Source organism: Zychaea mexicana (genome assembly GCF_025766255.1).
Source record: "Zychaea mexicana strain RSA 1403 chromosome Unknown BDB00scaffold_167, whole genome shotgun sequence".
Taxonomy (NCBI): domain Eukaryota; kingdom Fungi; phylum Mucoromycota; class Mucoromycetes; order Mucorales; family Lichtheimiaceae; genus Zychaea; species Zychaea mexicana.
The window spans coordinates 36,622-63,465 of record NW_026516830.1 but is presented as its reverse complement, the minus strand read 5'-3'; the positions used below and the strand labels follow the sequence as shown (position 1 = coordinate 63,465).

Sequence of the window (26,844 nt, the reverse complement as noted above, 5' to 3'; positions counted from 1 at the left end):
TGCAAACGGATTGTGTTGGGTCATGACAGTTTGGATACGATCGATGATACCCTGGTCGAGGCCCGAAAACAATGTCGTCCTGTGTGCCACTTGTTCTTGGGTATCAGCGAAATAGATTTGGGCAAATTTGGACTGTGCGTGATCCTCGGCCCACAAGGATCCAACTTGATGGTATAGTGTACCATTGATGCGATACGTCGACACACCATTTCTGCTGTCTGCCAAGTTGCGGTCGTAGTTTGCCTTGATGGATGCAAAAGCAAACATGTTGTTGTAGGCTCGGATATTGGTGTGGAAATTGAGAGCAACTTCATTATGACGACTGTGATCCGTCACCAATTCACGAAGGTCGGCGGGTAATGGGCGGGGTGAAGGGAAGCGAAAGTTGCCATGATTACAGCACATGCCAAACTGAGGACGCGAAACAGAAGAACGGGAGACTCTTTCATCCACCCACATGAGTGCATGGCAAAAGGAACATGCCCTATCCATGCGTGGCAAAACATGGCGGTGATACGAATCGCCTGGTGTGTAGTTGATGCTAGGACCAAAAACATACTCAGGCAGGAAGGGAACATGGCATGCGATCTGAAACTGGGCGCCGTGTTCAGACTCGACATTACGCGCGTTAAAGGGGCAGGAATGGTGGGTTGAGCGCTGGTGGGTAGGTGATCCACAACTGGGGCAAACGCGTGTCGGTTGTGGTGTAAAAGGATTAGTGTTCTCTTCAGCATCAGAGTCCTCATCTTCAACAGCAGCATCGGAAGCAGTATCTTCATCAGTAATAACAGAGGCATTTTCGTCTACAATAGTAGGTATAGCAACATTTTCTTGAGCTACTATGCCCCAGACTCAGCAAACTATGTTCTATACAGAGAAGTTTTTTTTCGTCGTTTGGTATGTACCTTGCGTCGTTGCTGTTTGCACACTTTTAGTGTCCACAACAAATGCCACTTGACTCTGGTTAGCTGTAAATTGCTCGGTTTGCTCGGTAGCCTATAATAGCAGGCTTATATTTCAATACAACTTATTCACGTAACTCAAAGTGATAATCAGTAAACGTACATTCTCCTCCTCAGTTCTACGCCGAATATTACGCGGATTCAAACGACATCCTAAAAAGGTGGTGCGTTGATGACTGGTTGATCCACAAACACATGTGCAAATGGTGGGCTGTTGCTGCTCCACATGAGAAGTCAAATAAGAAGTTAATATGTATTCAATCGGTTTAAGAATGCAATCTCCAGGAATCTCGGTGAATGCTCGCGATTTCAAGAGAAGCAGACAGTTATATTTTCAGCATGAAAGACACACCTCTTGGGAACTCATTTTAACAGAAAAAAACTCTTTGAGAATAACAAAGGTGGAAGCTGAACAGCATTTAGGAACACGTTGAAAAAAAGCTAGTGGCTGGCTCATGGATTTCCTTTTTTAGAGTTACTGCGGAGTTGTAAGTTGTAAGTACTGATTCATTTTAATAATAGATATAGTGGACCAATCAGTGTGAAACTTTGTATCCTAGATGCTAGGCATATATGCAAGCGGACTTTAGAAAACAAGACTGAGGGGCGGAGTATTAAAGGAGCATGAGCCATTTTGTATAAAGCTATCATTGGGACACTTTTTTGACACTTTATTAGGAGTTTTAATTTCAAGCCACAAAAAAGATTTTTAACAAGGACACTCCACTTTTTATGTTTTGATCCTTTCTCTTTCACCTTTTCTGCTTCATTTAATGTAAGCTACATATCATTTGCTCTACTTTTAGTGAAGTTACAGTACAGAACCTTATGAGATATCATTAGATGAAACCTCTTTCAGCTGCCCAGCACCAGTCTGTTGTCCAAGGCCTACAGAAGAAGCGATCTATACGTCAAATTGCTAAAGCAACGGGTATAGGCAAAAGCACTATCCAACGAATTCGAAAAAACGTTGTTACTGTATCAGGAACCACCAAGAATGGTAGACCTTCAAAGCTGGGACAGCATACAAGGAAACTTTTGGCTAGAGAGTTCAAGTCTGGTAACCTCAAGAATGCTCCCCAAGGCTCTAAATATATTCAACAGTACTATGGAACCACAGTAACTCCAGAAACAGTTCGAAATGTACTACGTAAAAGTGGCCTTAAGGCTTTCAAGAAACCAAAGAAGCCAGCCATTAGTGAGAAAAACAGAAAGGAACGACTTAAGTGGGCCAAAGAGCATCAGCACTGGACTATTGAAGATTGGAAAAAGGTGGTCTGGTCTGACGAAACAAGAATCAATCGTTTTGGAAGTGATGGTGTCGTTTATGTATGGCGCGATCCAAATATAAGGCTGACAAGAAACCATGTTAGACAGACAGTAAAGAATGATGGAGGAAGAATCATGGTCTGGAGCTGCTTTTCCTGGGATGGTGTTGGCTATATATGCAACATTGGTGACAAGAATATGGACAAGAACGATTACCTAGCCATTCTGGAGTCTGACCTGATGGAAACCTTACATCACTATGATATGAATAAGGATGAGACCATCTTTATGCAAGATAATAATCCCAAACACAAGTCAAAAGTTGTTATGGACTGGCTATCTCAGCAAGCATTCCAAGTTATGAAGTGGCCTGCACAGTCTCCTGATCTCCATCCAATTGAAAACATGTGGTCTACATTGAAAAGGATGCTTATAAATAAGTATCCTACCCCAGCATCAAATAGAGATGAACTGTTCCAGAGAATTGATAAATGCTGGTATAGCATTGATGCAACAGAGTGCCAAAAATACATTAACTCTATGCCTAATCGAGTGCGGCAAGTTATAGAAGCAAAAGGATTATAGACATCATACTAAAAATTAACTGTACCTTAATAAAACATGAAGATTTTTGAAAGTGTCAAAAAAGTGTCCCAATGATAGTTTTAAAGAAAATAGCTCCTACTCCTTTAATACTCCGCCCATCATTATATTATTTTGAAGTCCGCGTGTGCATATTCACATCATTTAATATACAAAGTTTCACATTGATTGGTTCAGTATATCAAGAGGAAAAAGAGAAAGTATCCAAATGTCCCAATCATTGGGACACTTTTTTGACCTAGTGTATAATAAAAGGTTTAAAGGTAGTCGTTTATAATCAAAGTCTTGGTTTATTATAAAGTCGTTGTAGCTAATGCCTAAAGGAATGCAATATATGGCAATTGTAGAGGGATTCATAAACTCGACGTGCCTATTGTTGAGGGATAGGTGAAAAAAAGGGAAGCAGCTGCTTGTAACTGCCTCGTTTCAAATACACCGCACACTACTAGCCAAACTGAAGGCAATACTATACACACAAAGACACATACAAACATATACATATATTATACAGTATAAAATTGTGTGCATTCACTTACTCCATAGGATAGACACTCAATACTTGCTGATAGTTAATAATCCTCTTTCCATTCCCTATGCTCTTCATATGAAGAAGTAAAAGACAAATTGTCGTTGCCCTCATGCATTGGTCGTAGTAAATAGAGCGGCGCCGGCAGTGGCATTGTACTCTATAGGCATCCTTGAGATTTAAATCATACTATACTTTAAAGCAACATGGTAAACTGCTTGTTTTTAGCTTTTCCTTTCGCTTTATTAATGCTGTTGCATTTAACAAGTGCATCCTTCCACGTTCCCAACACTGTGTTCATCAATGCTTTTGCGATCTCTGTGGAAACGACATAACACTTTTATCAGTTGTTCTGTATGCAAAAAGCCAACCGAGTAAAAGCCGCACTTTCCTCTATCTCTTCTGCTATACAGCTTATAAAGCTGCTTTATTTTATCTTATTCCGCTGCTGCTTGGAAAGGGTCGTGTCGGCAAATTGTCTACTCTTTCAATCGCTTAGGTCGGAAACCGTTCAAGACATTATGGCGCACAGGCAATGGCAACTATATTGAAAGAAAAAAATAACTCTGAGCTTTCCCTTCACTTCCGCAATTTTCTGTCACTCATTCATTCGCTTGTAGTAAAATTATCCCTGCTTTTGATGCTGTATCTTTGATCGCATACATTCCGTTCAACCTGATTTGTTAGAAATCGTTTTTTAAAAGTAGCAGTGTCAAATATCAAGAAGTGGGCGGGAGTAAAGTAGCCGGACCTACACCTTAGCGAATCATAATTCGAGATAGTGTTTAAGTTCACCTATGAGAATTCGAGATAGTGAGAATTGTATCACGTAGTCTACTAGTACAACGATCCTATTTTGGTAAAGTAGTGCCGTTTGGGTTTTTTCTTGCATAAATATATTCTCACACCATGAGAAAACTTGACTACTTCATCCTTTTCTTCTTTTTATCTTGTATCAAAAGACATGAGCGACAGAGAGCCCTACAATTTCAACTTTAAAAAAAGAGGCCGCAAAGCCGGTGGTAAAAACCCAAATGCTGGGCGCAAACCGAAAAAGACGAGACCTCTTGATCAAAGCGTACTCAATTTTAGTGGGGTTGCGCAATCTGCAAGTGCAGTCGACGATAATGTAATCACTAATACAACGGTAAGGTCATAACAAGATGCAGCAGTGAACTGTACTTTTAAATGTGTGCAGTAGTCTCTTACAAAATCGAACCAAATATTTAGAATATTCATCCGCGAGAAAATGAAATCCCATCACTACGTCAAATATGCCGCACGGTTCTTGAACGCGTCGTGGTAAGCGAAACTCGTTCTTTGATAACACCGGTTACTGCATACATGATTTCTAAATATCTTATCAAAATATGGGCTCTTGCTTTTCACTATAGCCATCTTCTACATGTGACGAGCACAACGAGGATCAAATTTTGGGCCTTGGGAGTCTAGTGCGCGATTTGGAGGTTGAAAGTATGGAGGCCGAAGTTGAATGCGAGCACGAAGAAGATGATGACGGTGAAGCTGGTGACGTTGCTCAAAATGTGGAGGATGACACAACGTATAAAGAAGCTCTAATTTGTAGTCAGTATTTCATGGAACTACGCGCCCGTATCGTTGATGAATGTCAAAATGGGTCCAAACCGCCAAAAGTGTACTGTGAGCAGCAAACGTTTTGGATCAAGCCACCAGCGCTTTATTTCTCTTTGTACAACACCAAGCAAGCTAATCCGATTCCACTGTATCGTCCGCGCGTTTTTTTATGGGCTCCCCATTTTATCACAAAAGCAGTGTTGAAGTGTCTAATATGCAAGGAAAATAACGTTGATTCGCACTTGGTATCAAAGGGACCTGCTGATAACTCATGTGCTCGTCGTGTTGTTGACCTTGACAGGTACTATTACATTACGATGCTTTACTTTTCTTTTATTTCAATTATGTAACTAATCTTTCTGTATGCTTAGATGTTTCTATATCATGTCTTATAGATACAAATGTTCAAACACAAAATGCATAAAAAACTATATGGCGCATGATAATCAAATCATAGAGCAGCTCCCGGAACATCTTCAGGCTGAATTCCCTGCGTACCTCACACATCGAAGCGCTGTTTCTAAACATCTTGGTGACTTGCTGCGGACAGTTGTCCAAAATGGCATGGGTGTTCATCGGCTGCAGAGAGCGCTACGCGAGTTTCATACTTTGCGCCACGCACGACTTCATTTGCAATACTTGAATTCACTTATCTATCGCCGTAGGAATCCAACTCTCTACGAATTAGCCAACAATAACCGTCAAGTCAAGTACCCATCATTTTCGAGCTTCAAGGATCCAAACAAATATGCTGGTTACGTTCCTTCAACTGCGTACTTACGACTTGTATACACAGCCTTGATTGAACAATTACGCCCACTCATCGATAAAGAGTTATCAGAGCTCGGTGGTTTGATTCTGAAAGGAGACCACACATTTAAGGTTCCGAAGCATATGGCGAAACTTGGTGGCTCATCAGCATTCACAGCTTTGTATACAGTATGTAACGAATACGAGGAAATACGGCTTCAACTATTAGTGCCAACAAAGTCTGCCATCCATCTAGAAGGACCGTTAAAAGAGATGATCGAATCGTACCGTCTATACAACCATCCAATGCCAGAGCTATTCTTCACCGATAATGTGAAGGGCGACCAGAATCTTCTAGAACGCTCAATCCCGTCACTCACGCGCCCCATCAATGACAACAATAACAGCGATAACAAAGACAGTACACGATCGGCCGAATTGCAACAAAACAATGACCAAGGACCATTTCTACAATTACCTGACACAGTATCTATAACTGTACTTAAAGACGCTCCTGACGCCACTGATGCAGTTAACAATATTCGTAGTCGCGCTATTAATTCTGATCAATCTCTTGTTGTGGGATTCGACTGTGAGTGGGTGTACAACTCTGTCACGCATCAAAATGGAAAAATTTCGCTGGTACAGGTTGCATGTAAAGATGCTGTATGGCTTTTTCGTTTGAAACCGTCTTCTGGGTGCGTTCCTGCCGCTCTCGCTTCTCTAATTCGTGATCCAAACATCATCAAGACCGGCCGCAACGTCAAGGGAGACCTTAAAAAGCTCAACCGTGATTATGGAATCACTTGGAACGGAGCATTGGAACTTGGCGGCTTCTGTAGAAGGCGAGGTGTAATCGAGCGAGGCACATTGGGTTTATCGGCCATATCTACAAGAGTACTCGGATCCGGTTTGCGTAAAGACGCAAATTTGCGCTTAAGTAACTGGGAGTCTACACAACTGTCGAGCGACCAGATATACTATGCTGCCTTGGATGCATGGGCATCTTTACAAATATTCGATACAACGAAAAACTTGAGTACCTTTGGCGAATCAATCCGCACACCGGTAGCCAACCTTCATTGTTCGTTGCATTATCTCGATAATCCAGTCGCATTCGGATATGTTAGTGATCCGACAATTCACGACGATCATATAACATTTACGGTCAACAGAATCAGCGTGCCGGGCGCTGTTGTGAAGATAAAGAAGCTTGTAAACGGCAAACATGTTACAAGAATGAAGGCCTTGTCCGATATGGGAGACGTACCATTTGCAATTCAAGCTCCAGTGGCCCACCTACGCACCGAGAATCCAAGATTATGCACACTCTTGCACAGCGAAGTACCTGTCAATGATTTCGCAGTTGACGTCGAGCGAATAGCTTCTACTGCCGTGAATACCAGCAACAATCAAGAAGCGAATGATAGCCAATCCGTGTCGTCGTCGTCTTCTTCAGAAGATGAAGCTAATTTGCCTGAAACGACACATTTATTTACACAACCAACAACCACCATATCTGCAAATCAACTCCTGGTAGCATCAGTAACCCCATCACAAACCATTCGACGTATCAGCAACCCAAGAATTCTAAAAGATATATTCCATCTAATGGATATGATTAAAATCTCAAAACGACATGGTCTTGCAAAAGAGTTTTCCCGTCGTCTTCGAGATGCCATTTTTATAAATAACAATGAAGATCGTCAACGAATCGAGAATCACTTACGCACACAAGGCCTTTCATGGGATTATATGCTACTTCGCAAGCCTGAATGGATTTTACGAAGAGTCCGACGAAGCGTCCCACCAGCTGACGAGCTTCATTCTGTTGTTCAGAACTTGTTTGCCGAGTATGGTCGTCTAGAATGTGCAAAAACCGGTAGACCACTGTTTGACAAGAAAGCTTGGGATCAAGCTCGCCGTATTCTAGCAGCTATAGAAGCAGGAGAGGTATCCGATCACCTGGAATCTCGCTATACTTCAAAATTGGTGTCGATAAGCACAATCTTCCAATGTATCGATGCAGCCGAGGAACAAACTCATTAGAAGGTGGTGTTCACCAAAATATTATTCGCAAGTTTGGCTCTTTTGGTGCAGGCCCACAAATGACTGATAGTATGTTGGCGGACTACCGATTACGACATAATATCGACGTAAGTAACTTTTAGACAGCTATGGTATTATTTAAAATTTTACTTATACTTAGTGTATTTATATCGCATTTAGGTTGGTACAAAAAATAGACATGGAAAGATACACCGAAGTCACTACGATCCATGGCTGCTGCAGATCATATGTGACAAGCTTCTACTGCTCGGCATGGATCATGGAGAACGCGATGATAATCATCCTTCCAGTACACTCATCGTTAAGAACTCCTTGTATCTAAAAATGTCTGGAGAATTATTTGGTATCGCATCCTTTCCACCTCATGCCGCTCAGGATATAAATATTCAAAAAGTTTCTCCAGATCCAGATAACCGACGTTCTGATCCACTTCTGGCGCATAAGCTCAGTGTAAATATCCCATTGCCCAAGGGATCGACCAGTAACGTGCAGCGACAAATGTATATTTATATTGCATCAAAGCTCCAAACAAAGTACGCTGTGACACCTGTTCACACTCCTAAAGAGTATATGCTATTCTCATCCTTACTTTCCAGCGATGGCGACCAGCAAGTTTCATTGAACTGGAAGCAGATGGCTCAGCAGTGGAATCGAGAACACGCAAATGGAATCGATGTATTTTATAAAACTGCCGAAAACTTAAAAACACATTATAACGCTTGGTGCACCAGTCAAGTTGCTGTACGATCCATCAGAAATAACGACAACGTAACGTCTACAATGCGACAACAGCTACAATCACCAGGAAGGGAGAATACCTTGATGCCCTCTCCAAATTTACCAGTCAATGCAGAGGTCATTCCATCTAGCACAAATTCGCTTATGTTCCCCCCTCTATTTTCTAATTACCATTTGTCATCTCCGTCTTTACCCTCGGCTTCTAACTATTCATCACCGTCAACAGCATTATTGCCAGCTTATCACCAACCACAAATATCTACTTCTGAGCGACCACCCCACAACATATCTCATCCACCAGCTAACGTCTCACTACCATTGCTACCACCACCTCTTTTTACTTAGTGTCCGTACCAACAAGCGCAACAACTTTTTTATGGGCAACCGCAATCGACACATACAGCAACCGTTCCGCCAACTCAACCTCCGCCTACAACAACGACCGCATTTGCACAGCAATTACCTGCTGCATACCGTCAAGTTATACCAAAACCAACATCAGCAGCATCATCATCAAGAGTAATCCCTCAATCTACTTGGAAACTGCCTAAGTACCGTACACGTATTGATAAACCAAAACAATAGTTACATATATCTTCTTACTATATCATATCACCGTATTTCTCTATCTGTCTATAACAATTATAATGGCAAGGATATATATTTCCCCATTATTTGCAGCTTTTCCTCTCTTCCTTCTTATCGTGATAAAGCTCAATCTTTCATTTTTGGCAAGCGCTGTGCGCTTGCCAAAAATGAAAGAATTAATTCCATCAGGTCCGGACATGTTACCCATGCCAAGAAGTGTGCACTTGCTTTTTCTCCTAGTTATTTTTCTTTTGTGCATTCTTCCTATAAATTGACCCTGCCGATGTCATCCACCCCCTCATTAAGTGTGCATCTGAAGATATCAAACCAGGGACAGCATCTTTAGTAATGGTATCAGACTGGGTCGTCTTTTACTGTTTCTCCTATGTATAAGCGTTATCCGTAATGCCATTACATCCGTTCCTGTTAAGGCAGAAATACTCATAGCTTATCAAATACTGATTATATGATAACTTCAAATATTGTTGATCTATTTCGCTCTGTATATCAGTGGTATAGTTGTATAAAAAAATTATACCAATCAATTGAAGTCGTCTTTGATGATGCGCATGTGATAGCATACATCCGGTTAGGGAGGATCCGTAAAAGCATTCATCTATGCTTTAGATCCGGAAGTAGCTCGTTCTTCCGTCAATTAGTGCTAAGCTCTGTCATGCTGAGCAGAGAAAGGACGAAAAGACAGCAACTCAGCAAGCGCCAATAGCAGCGATCTGACGTTTTAGGAAACTGTCATCTTAATTTTCATGATTGTCTTCATGGCGACATTTCCCGAAGGATGATATCTGCCTTTGCGAACTGGGTCGTGATTGCCACCAAGATTTGAAAACACATGGATATCCGTGAACGATGTAGTTTTTGATAGAAGTAAAAAAAGAGCAAGACATTAAAGATATAAAAGGGGCGAAAAAAAAAGTTGTTTGAAGACATACAATTCTATTTATTATTGTTCCAGATAACGGTAGGCATTCCCAATATTCCTCACATATAGCTAGTTCTCTATTTCATACCGATAATCACATACCTGTTTAATCACTAATTACATACCTTGGAATAGCTACTCTAACCTTCCACCATGAATCCGTCTTCTTTGTCCATCCCTGGTAAACGAAACTCCTCTGCTCTCGATAATGACTGGTCTGATGAAGTAAGTTGACCCTTTATTCTATAAGAATATCAGTATATCCTCACTTACCTGATCCAACACATTTATTTGACTTTAAATAGGATTCGTCAATGCCTGACCGTATGGGTAGCTCGCCTTCTACAGCCCGCCAGTTTTCTGCGATGTCCACCGACCATGACAATGCGGCGATTGACAACACCAGTGACGGCGAAACCGGTGCATTGACCTCCGTGCAACACCAGCCGAAAGGAAAAGGGGTTAAAGCACACAAGAGCTGGCTGTACAAATGGTTCGAGGGCGTAAACGACGCCCAGAATATCACCTACTACTACTGCCGCTATCCCATGGGAGACAAGTTCTGCAATAAAAAGTACAAGGATCCACAAGGAATAACCACCGGCCTTACAAAACATTTGTTGAAGCACGGTATCACTAAGGACACGCCCGTCGATGCACCACCAAAAGATAATACACTCTACACTTACTTGGGAGGCAGCACCATGCTGCATTTCCAACAGTTTGATCCAGAGGTCTTCCGCAGGGTGCTGTGTTTGTTCATTGTGACTGCTGCATTGCCATTCATGATTGTCAAAAATCCCTACTTATAGTGATTGTTGAACCCCGTGCAATCAGCCCCAAGTCTCACCCACGTCAAACTTCCAAGCGACAGTACTGCCTCCCATAATTTGCTTACTATGTACCAGGTTCAGCGAGGCCGTATTGATGTCATCCTGCAAGCTCAGCCGTGGCTCTCATACACTGTCGATGCTTGGACAAGTGAATGGAAGGTTCCGTTTCTTGGTATCACTGCCCACTGGATCGATGACGACTGGAACCAACAGTCCATTGCCTTAGGTCTCCAGCTTCTCTCCGGCCCTCACACTGGTGCCAACATGGCGGGGGCGTTCCTGAAAGTTTCGGACGATTGGAGCCTTGTGTCCAAGCCGTTCTTTCTGACTACCGACAATGCATCCAATATGACGACAATGGCCACAGAGATTGAACTTGCTGTTGGACGCGATGTCTTTGATGCCGAAGAGAATCGTATCCCCTGCATCACGCATATAATCAATTTGGCGGTGCAAGCGATCCTCCACAAAGGTTTAGAAGCAGAAGCGTACGACAATGCAGAGCAAGCCTTAGACAGTAACAACCAAGAAATAACTACAACCATCAATGCAGGTAAATAAGCAAAAAAAAGCAATATCTACCCATCAACATGTGTATAGTAATTAAACTTAATTTACCTTAGGCAAAACGTTGCGTAAGCTTCGCAAAGGGATTGTTGCCATCAGAGTGTCTCCACAAAGACTGGATCATTATCATAGCTCATTCAAGGTCGTTGCCCACCAACATCCAGGTACTGATGATAACGACGAAGCCATAGATCAGGACGAGATTGAAGATCGCCGTGAGCTGGTATTGGACGTTCGCACTCGTTGGAATTCCATATATGCCATGGTCCAAAGAGCTCTTACAGTCAAGCGTGCATACAATATGATGTGCTGGAATCTCGAGGCCCTTCAAGGATACTTCTTGAAAGGTGACAAATGGACATGTCTAGAGAAGGTGGCTGAGTTACTCCATGAGTTTGCCTGAATGGCCCCATTGCTGTCTGGCGCTAGCTACGCAACTATGAACCTGGTCATTCTTGCTTACAACCGTTTGCTTGAAAAGCTCGAACTATACATGGATAAATGTGAGGATGTAGGTTATAACTCTATACTGTATATGCGTATTTCCATCGAACACTATCTATCACATACTTACACGACTACTTCTTCATATGTTAGACGTGGCCTGAGCTAGTGCACGCAACACAATGCGGTTGGGAAAAGCTCAAAGGGTACTACTGCAAGGCTCAAGGCCACTCTTTTGCCGTTGCTACTGCCATGGACCCTCGATTAAAATACGAATGGTGGGAAGACGAGAAATGGGGAGAGTATCGCGAGGAGGCTATTGAGATGGTGCAGAAGACGTGGCAAACATATAAGCCATCAAGAACGCAAGAACCATCCCCATCAAACCCGGATGCGTTGATCAAGAAGAGGAGATCGAACACGGACCAGCTGGAAAGATATGTTTCCACGGATACAGTAATCAACGAGTCCGACGGTGAGCATACTTCGATCGTTTTGGAGTTCTGGTGGAGGGACGTTAACAGTGGCTAAGAGTTGAGGCAAATGGCACGCCGATACTTGGCGATTCCAGCCTCATCAACAGGATCTGAACGGCTTTTCTCCGGTGCCAAGCAATATATTCCAAGTGAATGGAATCGGCTTGGGTATAGCAAACTGGAAGCAAGTGTGCTGCTTGACTCGTGGTCTAAGTATTTTGGTGAAGATTAAGAAGGAGTTGCTGTTCGCCGTTTCCACGTTGTGTTAGAGAAAACAAACAGCGGTTCTACAATTCTTCGCACTCACCCTCCTTTTTTTACTTCCCTTTCCCTTGACCTACGGTCACCTACAAAAAAAATTCTACTTCCCTTTCCCTCCCTTTTTTTCATTATTTCAAAGCCATTGCCTCATTGATCGTTCGACTTCTTTATTACTTTCTTCCAGTAGCTATGCCCTGGTTGCTTTTTCTTCTTCCCTATCCTCTTCTTTTTTTCTGATGTTCACTACTGCTAAATTTAATAAATGCCACCTTGTACCATCTAAAGCTTACTTTTCAGTAATTTGTATTCAAAACTTAACTCTATACTCGGATTTCGGATTTGATCCGGATTTATACGAAACGGATTCGGATCCCATATTTACAATCCGGATCCATTCCGGATTGCAAAAGAGCTGATCCGTTTTATACAAAACGGATTCGGAATCGCTCGATCCGTTTCGAATCCGTTAATGACAACCCCTAGGTAAGATGGACCTTTTAACAAATGGCTGCAAATGCTACAAAAGAAGTAAAGCTCTCTGCTGAACCTTAGTATATATACAAGATAGAGAAGGGGTTTACCACTTGTGGTTGTACAAAGCGCTGTGATATATAGGTGCCATAGACTAGCCCTAGCCGTTTCAAAAAAATCATGGAAACGGATTTCGGAAATTAGTTCCTCCGAACGGTTAATCATATAACCGAACCAAAATCCGTTTTTCAGTTTTGGGTAGTTTTGGGTTTTTTAACTTCTTCCTCAAAATGAAACCGCAAAATCAGCAACAAATCTAATCCCAAGAAACACCTGAGCAACCTCAATTGAAAAGATGCAGTAATTGCAAATCTTATCGCCCTTTGCTATTTTTTGTTGGCAATAGACAAGATTACAATACGTGTAGAAAATGCCGTGAACACCAAAGTGACGTCGGTAAACCAATCGCAGGGCAGTTACTCCTGACAATGGATGAAGTACTCGACATGATCCCTTTGCATCAAAGTTTGAGGAACGTAGCTGACAGTCTTGAAGATTACAGCCTCGACACGTATGTGCAACTAGACGACGATATATTGGCGTTGTCAGATTCACAACTTGTAATCAACATCCGCAATCGTATCGAGGCTGTTGACGGATACTATTACTACGAAGCATAGACGCATATGCATTACCAACTGTTTTTATATAAAAACTATTGGTAACAAATTTTTTGTTAGTAACAAAAATTTAAAATGGTTTCTAATTAATTTTTCTATATATATAAATTTATTTAAATATAATATTTTAAATAAAGGATTAATATGGTATCATGTGATATTTATAATAAAATATAATAAAGTCATAATAAGAATTAAAGCTTTTCTTCATCCCTTGATGCAATTATATGTCATTTTGTTTATGAAAATATTAAATATGTTTTTAACATATTATTTAAATACCATGTATTCTATTTATTAGAGAATCATCTGGTAAACTTGGTAATTAATCAAATAATTTCCTAAAAATCCTATTTATAAACAATTTGATAAAAAATATTTATTTTGGGTCTACTTTTCAAAAAATCCATTTATTAACATTTTTTATTTAGAAACAATTATTATCAATTACTTTGTTTTTAATATCTTTTATAATAAATTATTATTAAAAAATACTTTAATAAAAGGGATAATTAAAATAATAAACACACACAATCCCTCTAACATATATCCGCTATAAGCGGATTATATATTGTTTGAAAAACCTTTAGGTTTTGAGTTTATATTGCGGAATATATTCCGCATCATTATAATTATTTTAATTTTAATTTTTAAACATGGATAGTAATCCGTAATAAAATTAAATTATTAAATTTAGAAAAAGATAAAAACATCGTTTTTATTCTTTTCTTGAATATATATTTTTAAATATTTTCTCATCTGAGAAAATTATAAAATAAAAATAATAATGCGGATTATTATCCACGTCTAAATATAATATAATAATGCGGATTTATATCCGCATCTAAATAAAACTCAAAACCTAAAGGTTTTTCAAACAATGTACAAGATTGAAAATCTTGATAGATTATCTGCTTTTAGCAGATTTAATATCGGAGAGATAAAAAGATGATGATTATTTTATTTAGACATTGAAAAACAATTATTTCTAATAAAAATAATTATGTTTTTGTAACTAACAAGGTAATGTAGTACCTATATACCGAACAGAACTACGAAGAAAGTTCGGCTATTCTTTTCTTTTTCAATCCTCGTAAGATTTCGATGTGCAGGGTTAAGCTGCCATTCATTTACGATTGTATCGGCGTATGGCAACTTTCTTGTGCAATGGTCGCATCAGTGGCATGGTCGATAGAGTGAATGGTTACTTTCACTTAAATATCGAATACTCCTGTAGGCATAGGGCTGCACCTACCGTCGAAAATTACGGCGTCCCACAAAATGTACGTGCATACATTGCTGCAAATGCCATCGACTTGGATGCATAATAGCTGCATCGCAACATTACCTGTCAGTTTCAACAAGAAGCGACAAGAATAACGCAGGGGCAAGTGTATTACTGGGCGTGCCAGTCGATCCAAGACCAATATACACTGCATAACAACTAGTTCAGATCAGCAGAGATACTCGTTGACAGAGCCGCTGACAAGGGTGTCCGTAAGGTATGCCCAAATGTCCTAATTGATTAGCTACTACTTAATATTAAATACATGTGAGGATCGTGTATACAATCACTTCGACACGTTGATAAATAGACAAGAACCATTAATAATAGAATCAATAAAATTCAATAACCAATAAACAGATTTTCACCTCAGCACAAAGCAATTACTTGGCTATTGGTTTTACCATGCCATTATTTGATGTAATTTGTGGATCACAGCAACTAGCAGAGGAATACCACGTCGATTCTACATACAAAACAAACCAAGCAGGATACGAACTATTTGGGATAGTTGCAACTGTAAACGGTGCTGGGTTTCCGATTGCATACATGCTTCTGAAGCTTACACCACAAAGTCAGCTAGTAAACGATGGCGAGGATGATACATTTCATGTTAGTGTTATTGCCGAATTTTTTGCATGCTTAAAGCAAGCTGGTCTTCAACCCAAGTTCATATTTATGGACAAGGACTGGGGACAGATCTGTGCTATAGAAGCAGTCTGGACAAATGGGAGAGTGCTTAGACTATGTCTGTGGCATCTTGTTCGCTCGGTGAAAAGGTGAAGAAACACTTAGCAGAACCCAAAACAGCAAGACCGCAAAATATTTCAGACGAGGCTCGAGGTTTATTTCCCTCTATAAGTGCAATGTTTCGTCCTAGGGAAGATAGAACTGGCAGTTTATGCAGTGACCTGGAAAATCGAAATGCCATTATAGATATGATGCGAAAGCATTATAATTCGCACCCGTTAATTGCACTCGAAGGAGGTAGGTAGAACATTATGTCGATCCATAAATCATATCATAATCTATACTATTAAAATCTTTAAAAGTTAGCTGAAAAATCCAAAAAAGGAAGGTGGCTCTACAGCGGTGCTTTAGTTTCTATAAATCCACAATGTCATTTACTCCACTCCCATCTGATGAAAAGATCTGTGCAAAATTGAGCAAGTACACGGTCATCCGGGATAAATAAGAAAGAGCCTCATTAAGCATCAAATATCTGTATATACTCCAAGAGAGGCAATGTATTTTATGGATGAAGCAATGACCGAATTATATCTTTGCTGTAGATCATATTTTTTTACTACCTTTCACTGTCATACCATAAAGGATTAGTAGTAGTAGTAGTAGTAGTAGTGGCTGATTGGGTTCAGGGTGTTGATGCTGACAAACTTGCAACACCTATAACACACAAAAAAGGAAGTTGTCATCGTGCTGTTCACGCGTCCTGAATCTGTCTTTACGCGCTTTTGAGTAGTCCCTGTACTTTTTTTTTGTTTACCTACAACCATTCGTTTTCAGCTTATATACTTTAAATGAGCATTCGAATCTGTGCTTCATGCCATTAGTCTGGGCACTCGAGTAGAACACACCGGGATTGCTTACTGAATCCGGCTCGCTTAGCTGCGCGTGAGCAGAATGAAATTCAATTCATCTTTGAGCACCATCAAAGAGTTGATCCAATTGTTGAAGAAATTCAAATGGCCAGCCCGAGCGTTGAAGATCCTGTCTCCGAGATTAATCAAGATCAAAGTGTTAATCCGAGCGATGAGATTGTAAGCGATAATTTTCGAATAGACAATGATGTGACTAAAAATTAACACATGTTTGTAACAGTCAGAGACGGTTCCTCGGTGCGCAAGCTGTGGCCAACTTGGACATTCACGTAGAGGTTTCTGTAGTTGCCCACTTAATCCAAGGAATCTGCAAGCTGATATCTCAACTGAGCCTCAAGTAATTAACAATCTCTCCTGTATAGGCTATACAGTCTATAATTCTAATATCGCGTTTCTTTTTCTTTTGCAGTTTCATCCCGCCATCGGACGTATCCGTGCAAACCATATTCCTGATCGCCATTCACTTGGATTAATGGATCGTGAGTGTTCGTATTGTCACGCGCGTATGTGGGTGCAAGAGCGTGTATCAGCATCTTCGGAGACATCACCTGAATTCCAGCTATGCTGTGCCAAAGGGTCCGTTACTCTTCCTCCGCTGAGTGAAACTCCACCAGAGATAGCAGAGCTATTATGTGGTGATGACCGTGCCTCGCAGGATTTCCGTAAAAACATTCGTGCATACAACAATGCTTTGAGTTTTACGTCCCTTGGTGCCAGCGTTGATCAAACTGTAGCAAACTTGCGAGGTGGTGCATACAACTTTTGGATCCATGGCACCATGCACCATATGATTGGGTCTTTGCTCCCTAATACGGATGAGGATACCCCAGCTTTTGCACAAATCTACGTCTATGATCCTTCCATGGAATTGCAAATACGTCAGAATGCCACGAATGCCCCTGTGAACACAGATACTTTGCACACTTTGCAGGAGCTAATGCATCGTGTTTGCCCCTTTGCCTAAGCTTTCCAAAACATGGCCGATGGCTATCGTGACGACAATGTCGAAAACGTTACATTAGTGATTCGCGCAGAGGGTACCCCGGATCAAAGGCGGTATAATAGACCAACAGGTGATGAAGTTGGAATCCTGATTGTGGATAACACGCATGACGGCCAGGTTGGGAACCGCGACATTGTTGTGCGAACTTGGTCAAATCAATTGCAGCGTATCTCAGAGAAGCATCGTTTCTATGACGCCATGCATTATGTATTGATATTTCCTCAAGGTAATATTAAGCTCTAATCGTCTGCTGTAGTGCGTAATTCTAACTTACACAATTCCAGGTGATGAGGGTTGGACCATCGAAGCGTGCAATGACAATGGTGCTCACATAACAGTGATGGAATGGTATAAATATCGTCTGATGGTGCGCGAGAACGGTGACGACGACAATGGACACGATCTGCATCGCTTCAGTAAGCTGTTTCAACAGTTTATTACTGACATGTATGCCAAGATAGAATCCGGACGCCTTGGCTACATCACGCAGAACCAGGACAAGCTACGTTCAGATTTGTACAATAGTGTTGTAGATGCCATGAATCTGGGAGACAATGATATGGCCAACGTCGGTAGACGTGTGATTTTACCATCGTCTTTCACCGGTGGCCCGCGGCATATGCAACAGCTCTATCATGATGCCATGAGTATCGTGCGGCGCTTTGGAAAGCCTGATCTTTTCGTTACATTTACGTGTAACCCGCGATGGCACGAGATACAAGATTCTCTTCTTCCAGGACAGACAGCGCCCGACAGACCGGATATATGTGTTCGGGTATTCAAAATGAAACTGAAACAGTTGATGGATGATCTTACCAAAAACATGGTTCTGGGCACAGTGATTGCACATGTCTACACTGTCGAATTTCAAAAACGCGGGCTACCACATGCTCATATCCTCTTGATCCTTGCCAGAGATAATAAACCAACGACACCTGAAGATGTGGATGATATTGTATCGGCCGAGCTTCCCAACTCGGAGCAATACCCAGCCGCACGCGCAACAGTGGAAAGACACATGATGCATGGACCCTGTGGTGACCGTCATCCTCGATCGCCATGCATGCAAGACGGTGCTTGTTCAAAACGCTTTCCAAAGCAGTTTACGGATGAGACCAATATGTGTGACAATGGATATCCTGTTTACAAACGACGCCGTAATGATGCCGATTTTGTTGAGAAAAATGGTGTTCGTATGCATAATCAATGGGTGGTCCCTCACAACATCTTTCTATGCACCAAGTACGACGCACATGTCAACGTAGAAATCTGCACCTCGATCGCTTCCATTAAATATGTCTACAAATACGTATACAAAGGTCACGACCGTGCGTCAGTAGCTGTAACTCATCAACAACGTGCGCAAACCGAAACCAACCAACATGGTGAACCACCTATAAACGAAACTCACACCTATCTCGATATACGATACGTGTCTGCATGCGAAGGCTCCTGGCGTCTCTTTTCATTCTCTTTACACAAGGAATTCCCAAGTCACCAGCGTTTATCCGTACACCTTCCAGATGAGCAACTGGTGCATTTCAACGAGGATGATGATCCTGGAGCTGTTGTTGGTCGTGCACATGAAACTACATTGACAGCTTGGTTTAACTACAATGCTGAAAATGAGGATGGGCGAGCGGTACTATACCCTGATTTTCCTGAGAATTACGTCTTTGTCAAATCAGAACGTCGCTGGAAAATCCGTGAACGCGGTCATGGTAGCACCATCGGACGCATGTACACTGTCTCCCCAAGCCAAGTCGAAAAGTATCATTTAAGATTATTGTTGTACCATGTTCCTGGTGCAACAAGTTTTAATGGCCTCAAGACCGTTGAAAACGAGCGCTTGCCGACATTTCAAGCTGCTGCAAGGAGGCGCGGTCTGCTAACTGGGCAACAAGAATGGCTGGACTGCTTAGAGCAGGCATCCACGTACCAACTTCCCAGAGCTTTACGACAGCTTTTTTCTGTTCTCCTAACATACTGTCAGCCTGAAGATCCATACGCTCTATGGATAGCTTACCGCACACATCTTTGTGAAGACTTTTTGCAAGCTGTAAGAGTTGAAGCAAATGACCAATCTCTGCCACCAGACGACCGTATTTACGGACAAGGATTACTTGCTATTGAATCCATCATGGCAAGTGCATCACGGTCCCTTACGGAATTCGATGGCTTTATTCTTCCTGAGGAAACTGAAAACAACCAACAACCGCTGGAACCACTGATCATCCATCAACAACGAGACATTGCTACAAGCTTACAAGCTCAGCCCGCCCCAGAACTCGCATTCAATGACCATCAGCAAGCAGTATTTGATGGAGTATGCAGAGCTTTGGAACGTCCACGCACCGAATCAAAGGTCTACTTTGTCGATGGACCTGGTGGCATAGGCAAAACATATGTGTTCAATGCTCTTCTTGAGCATGTCAGGCGTCGTGGTGATATTGCTCTTTTAGTTGCTACCAGTGGCACCGTAGCACTGCTCATGCAAGGCGGTAGAACAGCACATTCATTATTTAAGATTCCGCTTGAGATTGATCAAACTACATACTGCTCATTTACACCACGATCTGCCACAGCACAACTTCTAAGACTTGCAACTTTGATCATATGGGACGAAGCATCAATGATCAGCAAAGATCTCATTGAATGCGTCAATCGAAGCTTGCAAGATCTGATGAAATCAGAAGACCCACCATTAGAGCATGTTCCTTTTGGTGGAAAATTAGTTGTTTTTGGCGGTGATTTTCGCCAGGTAATCATACATTTCTGTTAATCTGCAGGGTATTGGGGTTGACAACTTGACTTTGATTGTATATTGTTGTACAGGTTCTTCCAGTCATTCCTAGAGCTTCTCGAGCACAGATTGTGGCACAATGCTTAAAGCGATCCAATATATGGCGCCACACGCAAGTCTTCCATCTTCAAACAAACATGCGTGTACAGCAAGCCACCGACGCCCACAACTTTGAACAATTACGAGACTTTGCTGAATATCTATTGCGAATAGGTGAAAACAGAGAGCCAATTGCTCCTGCTACTGAAGATAGGGTTAAAGTCCGTGACTCTATGCTAATGCCTGGATACAACCTACTCACTTTAATTGACACTCTATATGGCAATATGCTTACAACCTCTCCCTCCCGCGAGTTCCTCATGTCACGAGCTATTCTGACAATAAAAAATGTCGAGGTTGCAACAATCAACGAGACAATATTGGAATCACAATTCCCCGGAACGTCTGAGGAGTTTCTCAGTGCAGACAGCATGGTCGATCCTGAAGAGTCCTTGGCATATCCAACGGAGCTTTTAAACTCACTTTCTCCTTCCGGCCTTCCACCACACAGACTCACTCTCAAGCCAGGTTGTCCTGTAATGCTCTTATGAAACCTAAATACCGCACAAGGCCTTTGCAACGGAACACGTTTAATCATCACGTCTTTTCGCCGCAATGTCATTGAAGCTGAAATCGCCACAGGTACACATGTTGGCGAAACAGTCCTATTGCCTTGCATCACACTTACTTCCAAAAAGAGCGAAGGTCCCATCGAATTCCAAAGGACACAGTTCCCTATACGGCTTGCATTTTCGATGACGATCAACAAGGCTCAAGGACAAACATTTGACACAATTGGCCTTTATCTACCGAAACCTGTTTTTACTCATGGTCTACTATATGTAGCATTGTCGCGGGTCAGAACGCCACGCTCTGTACTGATCACCTTGGACCGTGACGATTCAAAGGTTGATGGTCAAGAAGGCATGTACACCAGAAATGTTGTATACACTGAGGTACTTTAATAATTAACTATAGATAGCTTTTACGCTTCGGCCTTTGCACATTTCGTCAATTCACCTATAATTCCCCTTTTATTTGCTGTTCTTCTTCACCTTATCATTATCTTTTACTGCACAACATCAACATACTCTCAAATATAGACGTCCTCTTTGATAGATTAGATAATAGTATAGCGGTTCGGGTGGTCAGGGCTTAGCATTCAGTAATCCGTGAAGCGAAGCTGTTTAGGGTTTTAAATTGGCGATAGTTAAGTATCCAACTTTGACGATTTCCTATGATAGACTACTTCTCACTGCACAATGATCTTGCTTTTGTTTTTGAAAACAGACAATAAGCATCTAAGACCAAGACATTGATCTAACCTCGCTCCACAGGGGTGCTTGGGGGGCTTGCCCCCCAATCTGGGGGTCAAGGGGGGAACCCCCTTGCGACGCGTTTCCGTTGAATGACACGGAGCGAAGCGGAGGGGGTCATTCATCCGAGCGAAGCGAGGAAGGACCGCTAGTGATTATTAAAAAAATATGTAGTTGGTACCCAAAACGAGCAGCAGTTGTATTTTCGCGCTGTTGAAGAAATGTACGACTTATGCGTGGATCTCGCCCTGCCTGATGCTTGGGTGTATCTTTATAGGACATGGTATGCTCCTGAATGGTGGGTTAGATGGGCACGAAGTAGCATTCCTGAAGCTATCCCGTTGGCGAAAACCACGATGATGATCGAAGCTCAATGGAGGGTTCTTAAGAGAGAATTCCTTATCAATACGCCCAGACCGCGATTGGATATGCTTGTGTGGATTATCCTTGAGAGACAGGCACCCATCGTACACAACAATTTTTGTTTGAAAATTGTCAATCGTCGAGAGACATTGAATTGGGAAGCTGCATTCGCACGTGAATGGCGCAAGCTTAAAGATTGTAGTAGGCAACAATGGCAAAATGCGGACGCACATTACCATGTATCGCTGGACCGTTGGACTTGTGGTTGTCCGTCCTTTGCTGCTAGTCGATATATGCTTTGCAAACATTTAATCAGTCCTTATCACCACGCCAATCCCCTTCTCTCAAGCCCGTTTGCAGCACACGAGTATTACATTCATCGTAGCTCTTTACTGCCTTTTGTACAAATAGAAGAAGTAAGTTTACTTTTTTAATCTGCCACTAAATAAGAGACAAATATCTTATTTGGCTATTTGTAGCCTCGTTTTTATCCTTATGGTTCAATGGAAATCCCTGACGCCATCCTTCCAGCACCTACTACTACAACTACGTCTTCTATGCCATCTATGCAATCAACTGCTTTACCGTCTCCTCTTGTACGTGGTCGCTAGTTAGATATGGAAATACAGAGCACAACACACGCTTGGCAACTCCTTGTCCTACCTCGTCTAATGTAATCAGTTCTTCTGACTCAGAAGATGAACCTTTGTTGAATCCACGTCGACGTGCCAACCGCAACAACAACAGCAATCGCAACCACGACCACGACCACAGTTACGACCATCCCTGCCTGAGGAAGACGACGATAATTGGGCGAGGCAGCGCGATGCGGAGCAAGGGATTGTCGATACTCTTCATGAGGTAAATGCAAGAATCAATAATTATCGTACAATCCTTGGAAAACGACAGCGCGAGGTAGTTGACCGCAATCGCACTTGTACCGATAGAGTCGACGAATATTTGACAGTAGTCGGTCGGTATCGAGCTAGACGAACAAGCCAAAGAACATGGCGTGACGACCACCCATTCACTCGCTATCTCTAAATTCCATTATAGTTTCCATTTATCTCGACCTTAGATTTTTCTTTTATTATTTATCCATCTATCTTAGCATATTTATATATCTTATTAAACTTCTCTACCTTAACCACAAGATCATAAGTAAGTATTTAAAAATGAGTGCTTATATCAGTAGTTGCACATGTCATGTTACGAAATTAGACAGATACAGAGAAGATATCAGCATGGACACTGCAAGAGATTGATGCTAACCATCCAGGGATGGAAGGCTCCATGAAAAAAACCATTTTATACATAATGCAGATAGAGAAGTTGAGATAATATAACAGAAAAGGCTACAGTACATAGCGTGCTATTCATATAGTGTGCGTGCAGACATATTAGTAGTAATTTCATGGTTATTTATCAATCAGAGCTTGATTAACATTATATTCTGAAAAACGGATTTTGGTTCCGTTATATGATTAACCGTTCGGAGAAAGTAATTTCCGAAATCCGTTTCCGTGATTTTTTTGAAACGGCTAGGTAGGCGGTGCCATAGGGTCTGCTGAAATTTCTCTGGCAGCAGCCTCAGGTAAATATAGTTCCGGAGCAAATTTCTTGGCATCCTTCAGGAAAACTATTTACCCGGGAATACCTATACCACTATGCACCAATTTTTTTCATGTTTTCTTTTCTTTATAAAACAGTTATTTTATACGTGGAAAAGAGATGGATAAGAGATAATAAAAGTATGACCAGAAATTGAAGTAGGCAGGATATTCTATAATAAAAGGTTTAAGAAAGAGATCATGGAAAGTGGAATTATATACGGAAAAAAAAATGGAAAATAGTTATGCATGTCTTGTGTTAGCAGTTGTTTCACTGTAAGTAGTGGGCAAGGTGCGTCTGCAGCGTAAACGAGCTACATCACTGAGGTATTTGTCGATGTGACCACCTCAAAGTTGTTGATTGAACCGGTTGCGTTGCTGTTCGTTTATGCTAGCTCTGTATGTTTCAGCAACTTCATCAAACTGCCTGTCTTCTTCTTCTAGCTGTAACACCAGTCATCGTCGATGCTCCCAGCTCCAATGCATCTCTGATTCAAAATTGCACGATTCTCGCTCCCTGTCTGGAAGAACTGCAGTTTGAATAGGAAGGAGGTCATTTTCTGTTGTTGATTCATCATCACTGATAATAATGATGCTTGGTCGGGAAGAAGGAGGGTAATAGGAGCAATATTGCGAGTAGCAGTAGCAGATGGGCGGGTCGAGGTCATGGCGATAGTAGTGGTATTAGCAGCGGTAGGAGCTATGGTGCGAATGATGCTGGTATTTCTGGTATCGCTGTTGTCGTTGTCTTTAGCGAATCCCAAGTTCCTAAAAACGTTGTCGATGTACTAAAAGCAGTAAACAAGAGTTATTTATCCGTCTATATACATAAAAAGTTACAGCACACTATGTTTTCTTCATATATATACTGGTCTAAACGAAATGAACGGAGCACTGCTTTGTCGCAAGATGAAATATGTTCTAGCTGCAAGTCGTCAGTGGTTAGAACGTTGGACTAGATGCTTGCAGATTAAATACTGGTTTTGTAAATAAGCCAGACAGCCAAAGGTCCAATTTTCGATGGAAGGTAGGTACAGTCGATCTGCCTATATGTTATGTGGTGTGCGATACGCCTTATTCCACTATTTAACAAAATTGTACGCCTATTTGGTGGGCTCGTTACCAGCAACCGTCAAGCTGTTGAATTTGTCTTTTACTTTTGGAAAGTACTTGTCGCAAATAACGTATACAAGCATATACAAGCATATCTAAGCGGGCACGAGGATGTCTGTAAAGGTAGTTACATTTAGGAACCTTTCAGTGCACTTCGATGAAGTTGTTGGCTCTGCCATACGGAATCTGATTTGGAACGACGCTACATGCCCACAAACGCCATTGATTGTATGTATACCAATGCTTGTACATATAAATCCAGGCGTCAATTAATAGCCTGGCGTGGCAGTATTTGTAAGCTTCTCTGGCAGCACTCTGGTGGATTTCATTGGCAGTTTCGTATCGATTACCTACAATAAATATAGAGCGATATAACATTTAAGTAAGAGCATGAATTTAAGCATCGACAGCTATAATCCACTTAAAAATATATAAGTGTTGGATACTACTATTAGGTATCAATAGGTGTCTGTTGTAGTGCTTTCTTATGAGATCGATGATAGCATCTCGATCTTCTTTTCTGCATATGACACCTCTACAACCACTAATTGATGGAGTCAAATCGTCACCAATGAAACTAAACTCGGTTCTTGCTACAGGGACATCGCATGCCAGAATACTGGCAGATTTATTCTCGCCTAATTTTTGGCTTATGCTCTTGGCAATATGCCAGATGCAGAGTCGTAAATAACTCTCGCCAAAGACTTGCTGAACGGCATTGATCTAAGATCTATCTTTTTCGGAAAACACAAAACCCGGGTTTCATCTGAAATCTTTTAGTCTTCGTAAGAATGCTGCCAGCATATTGGTTCTTGTGAGTTCTGGTGCTCCTTCGAACGAAGTATAGACTAGATATCCGATGGAGTATCCAATACCATCGGTCATTGCTACGATGCCAAACAACTCGCAGCCTGCACGATTGGTTTTCAATGTCGAATCAATGTAATACTCTTCAACGTATTGGCATGATGCCAATTGTTATAAAAAATGGAGTAATGAATCCAATAGCAACAGCATGTTCATCTCATCTCCAATACATCTAATTTTCATTTAAGTGTATAAGATTCTATATGCCACATTTGATTCTAACTATCTATAGCTTTTAAAGCAAAGAGAAGGTTGATGGTTAGTAATATTCATAACACATACCTCCACAAAACCAATGTTGTTGTATCTTCGGAGAAGTAGGCAACTTGAAATCATTTAGTCGTCATACAAGTGGTATACTGACTGGAATCCTACTGACCACTAGTAATACACCTGCATGGTCGGATAACCTTACATTTATTTAAAAATCATAATTTTAGACTAATAAAAACAATTTATTTATATTTAGATAAAAAAATAAAAGAAACATTTTCATCAGATCATTTCCTTTATCTTAGTATAAACAATGATTTCTATATACATAAGCTTAAAAAAGGAAAGAATGAAGGTAAATTTGTTCATGTAAAATTAAAACTAATATACCAGAAGGTAAGAAAGATTTTTTATGCTCTAAACATAGTAAACTACATATTCCAAAAAAACGTTTAGTAGTTAATAATAGTAAAGATATAAAAATAAAAAAGATACCTGTAAAAAATGAAAAGAAAATAAAAAAAAAGAAAACCTATAACATTAAATATAGATAATCCTTTTTTTCTATGCTTTAATAATATTCTTCCATAAAATTTATATATAATTCTAATAAATACTGTACTCTTTTACAATATGCCTAGACTATATTCTTCAATATATGCTTTTAATAAATCTTTTTGATTAAACATATCAATATATGATGCAGTTGAATGCTGTTTTACTTTTACATTCCTTCTTCTTTTTCTAGTACATTCATTAAAATTAGGTACATTATTTTCACTTTCATTATTTTCTGAATTATTAGATTCATTATCATTTACAACCATTATATTATCTGATAT

At 41.0% G+C, this 26,844-nt stretch overlaps 1 protein-coding gene across 1 annotated transcript; it reads left to right on the top strand.

The window, feature by feature from the left end:
• Positions 1-11,878: 11,878 nt before the first annotated feature.
• On the top strand, positions 11,879-13,771 carry BDB00DRAFT_879266 (uncharacterized protein; the record flags this gene model as incomplete). The annotated part of the gene is made up of 4 exons (XM_053127849.1): positions 11,879-11,950; positions 12,037-12,358; positions 12,455-12,527; positions 13,498-13,771. The coding sequence occupies 4 exons, from the start codon at positions 11,879-11,881 to the stop codon at positions 13,769-13,771; spliced, it is 741 nt and encodes a 246-aa protein (XP_052973065.1).
• Between the last annotated feature and the right edge of the window lie 13,073 nt (positions 13,772-26,844).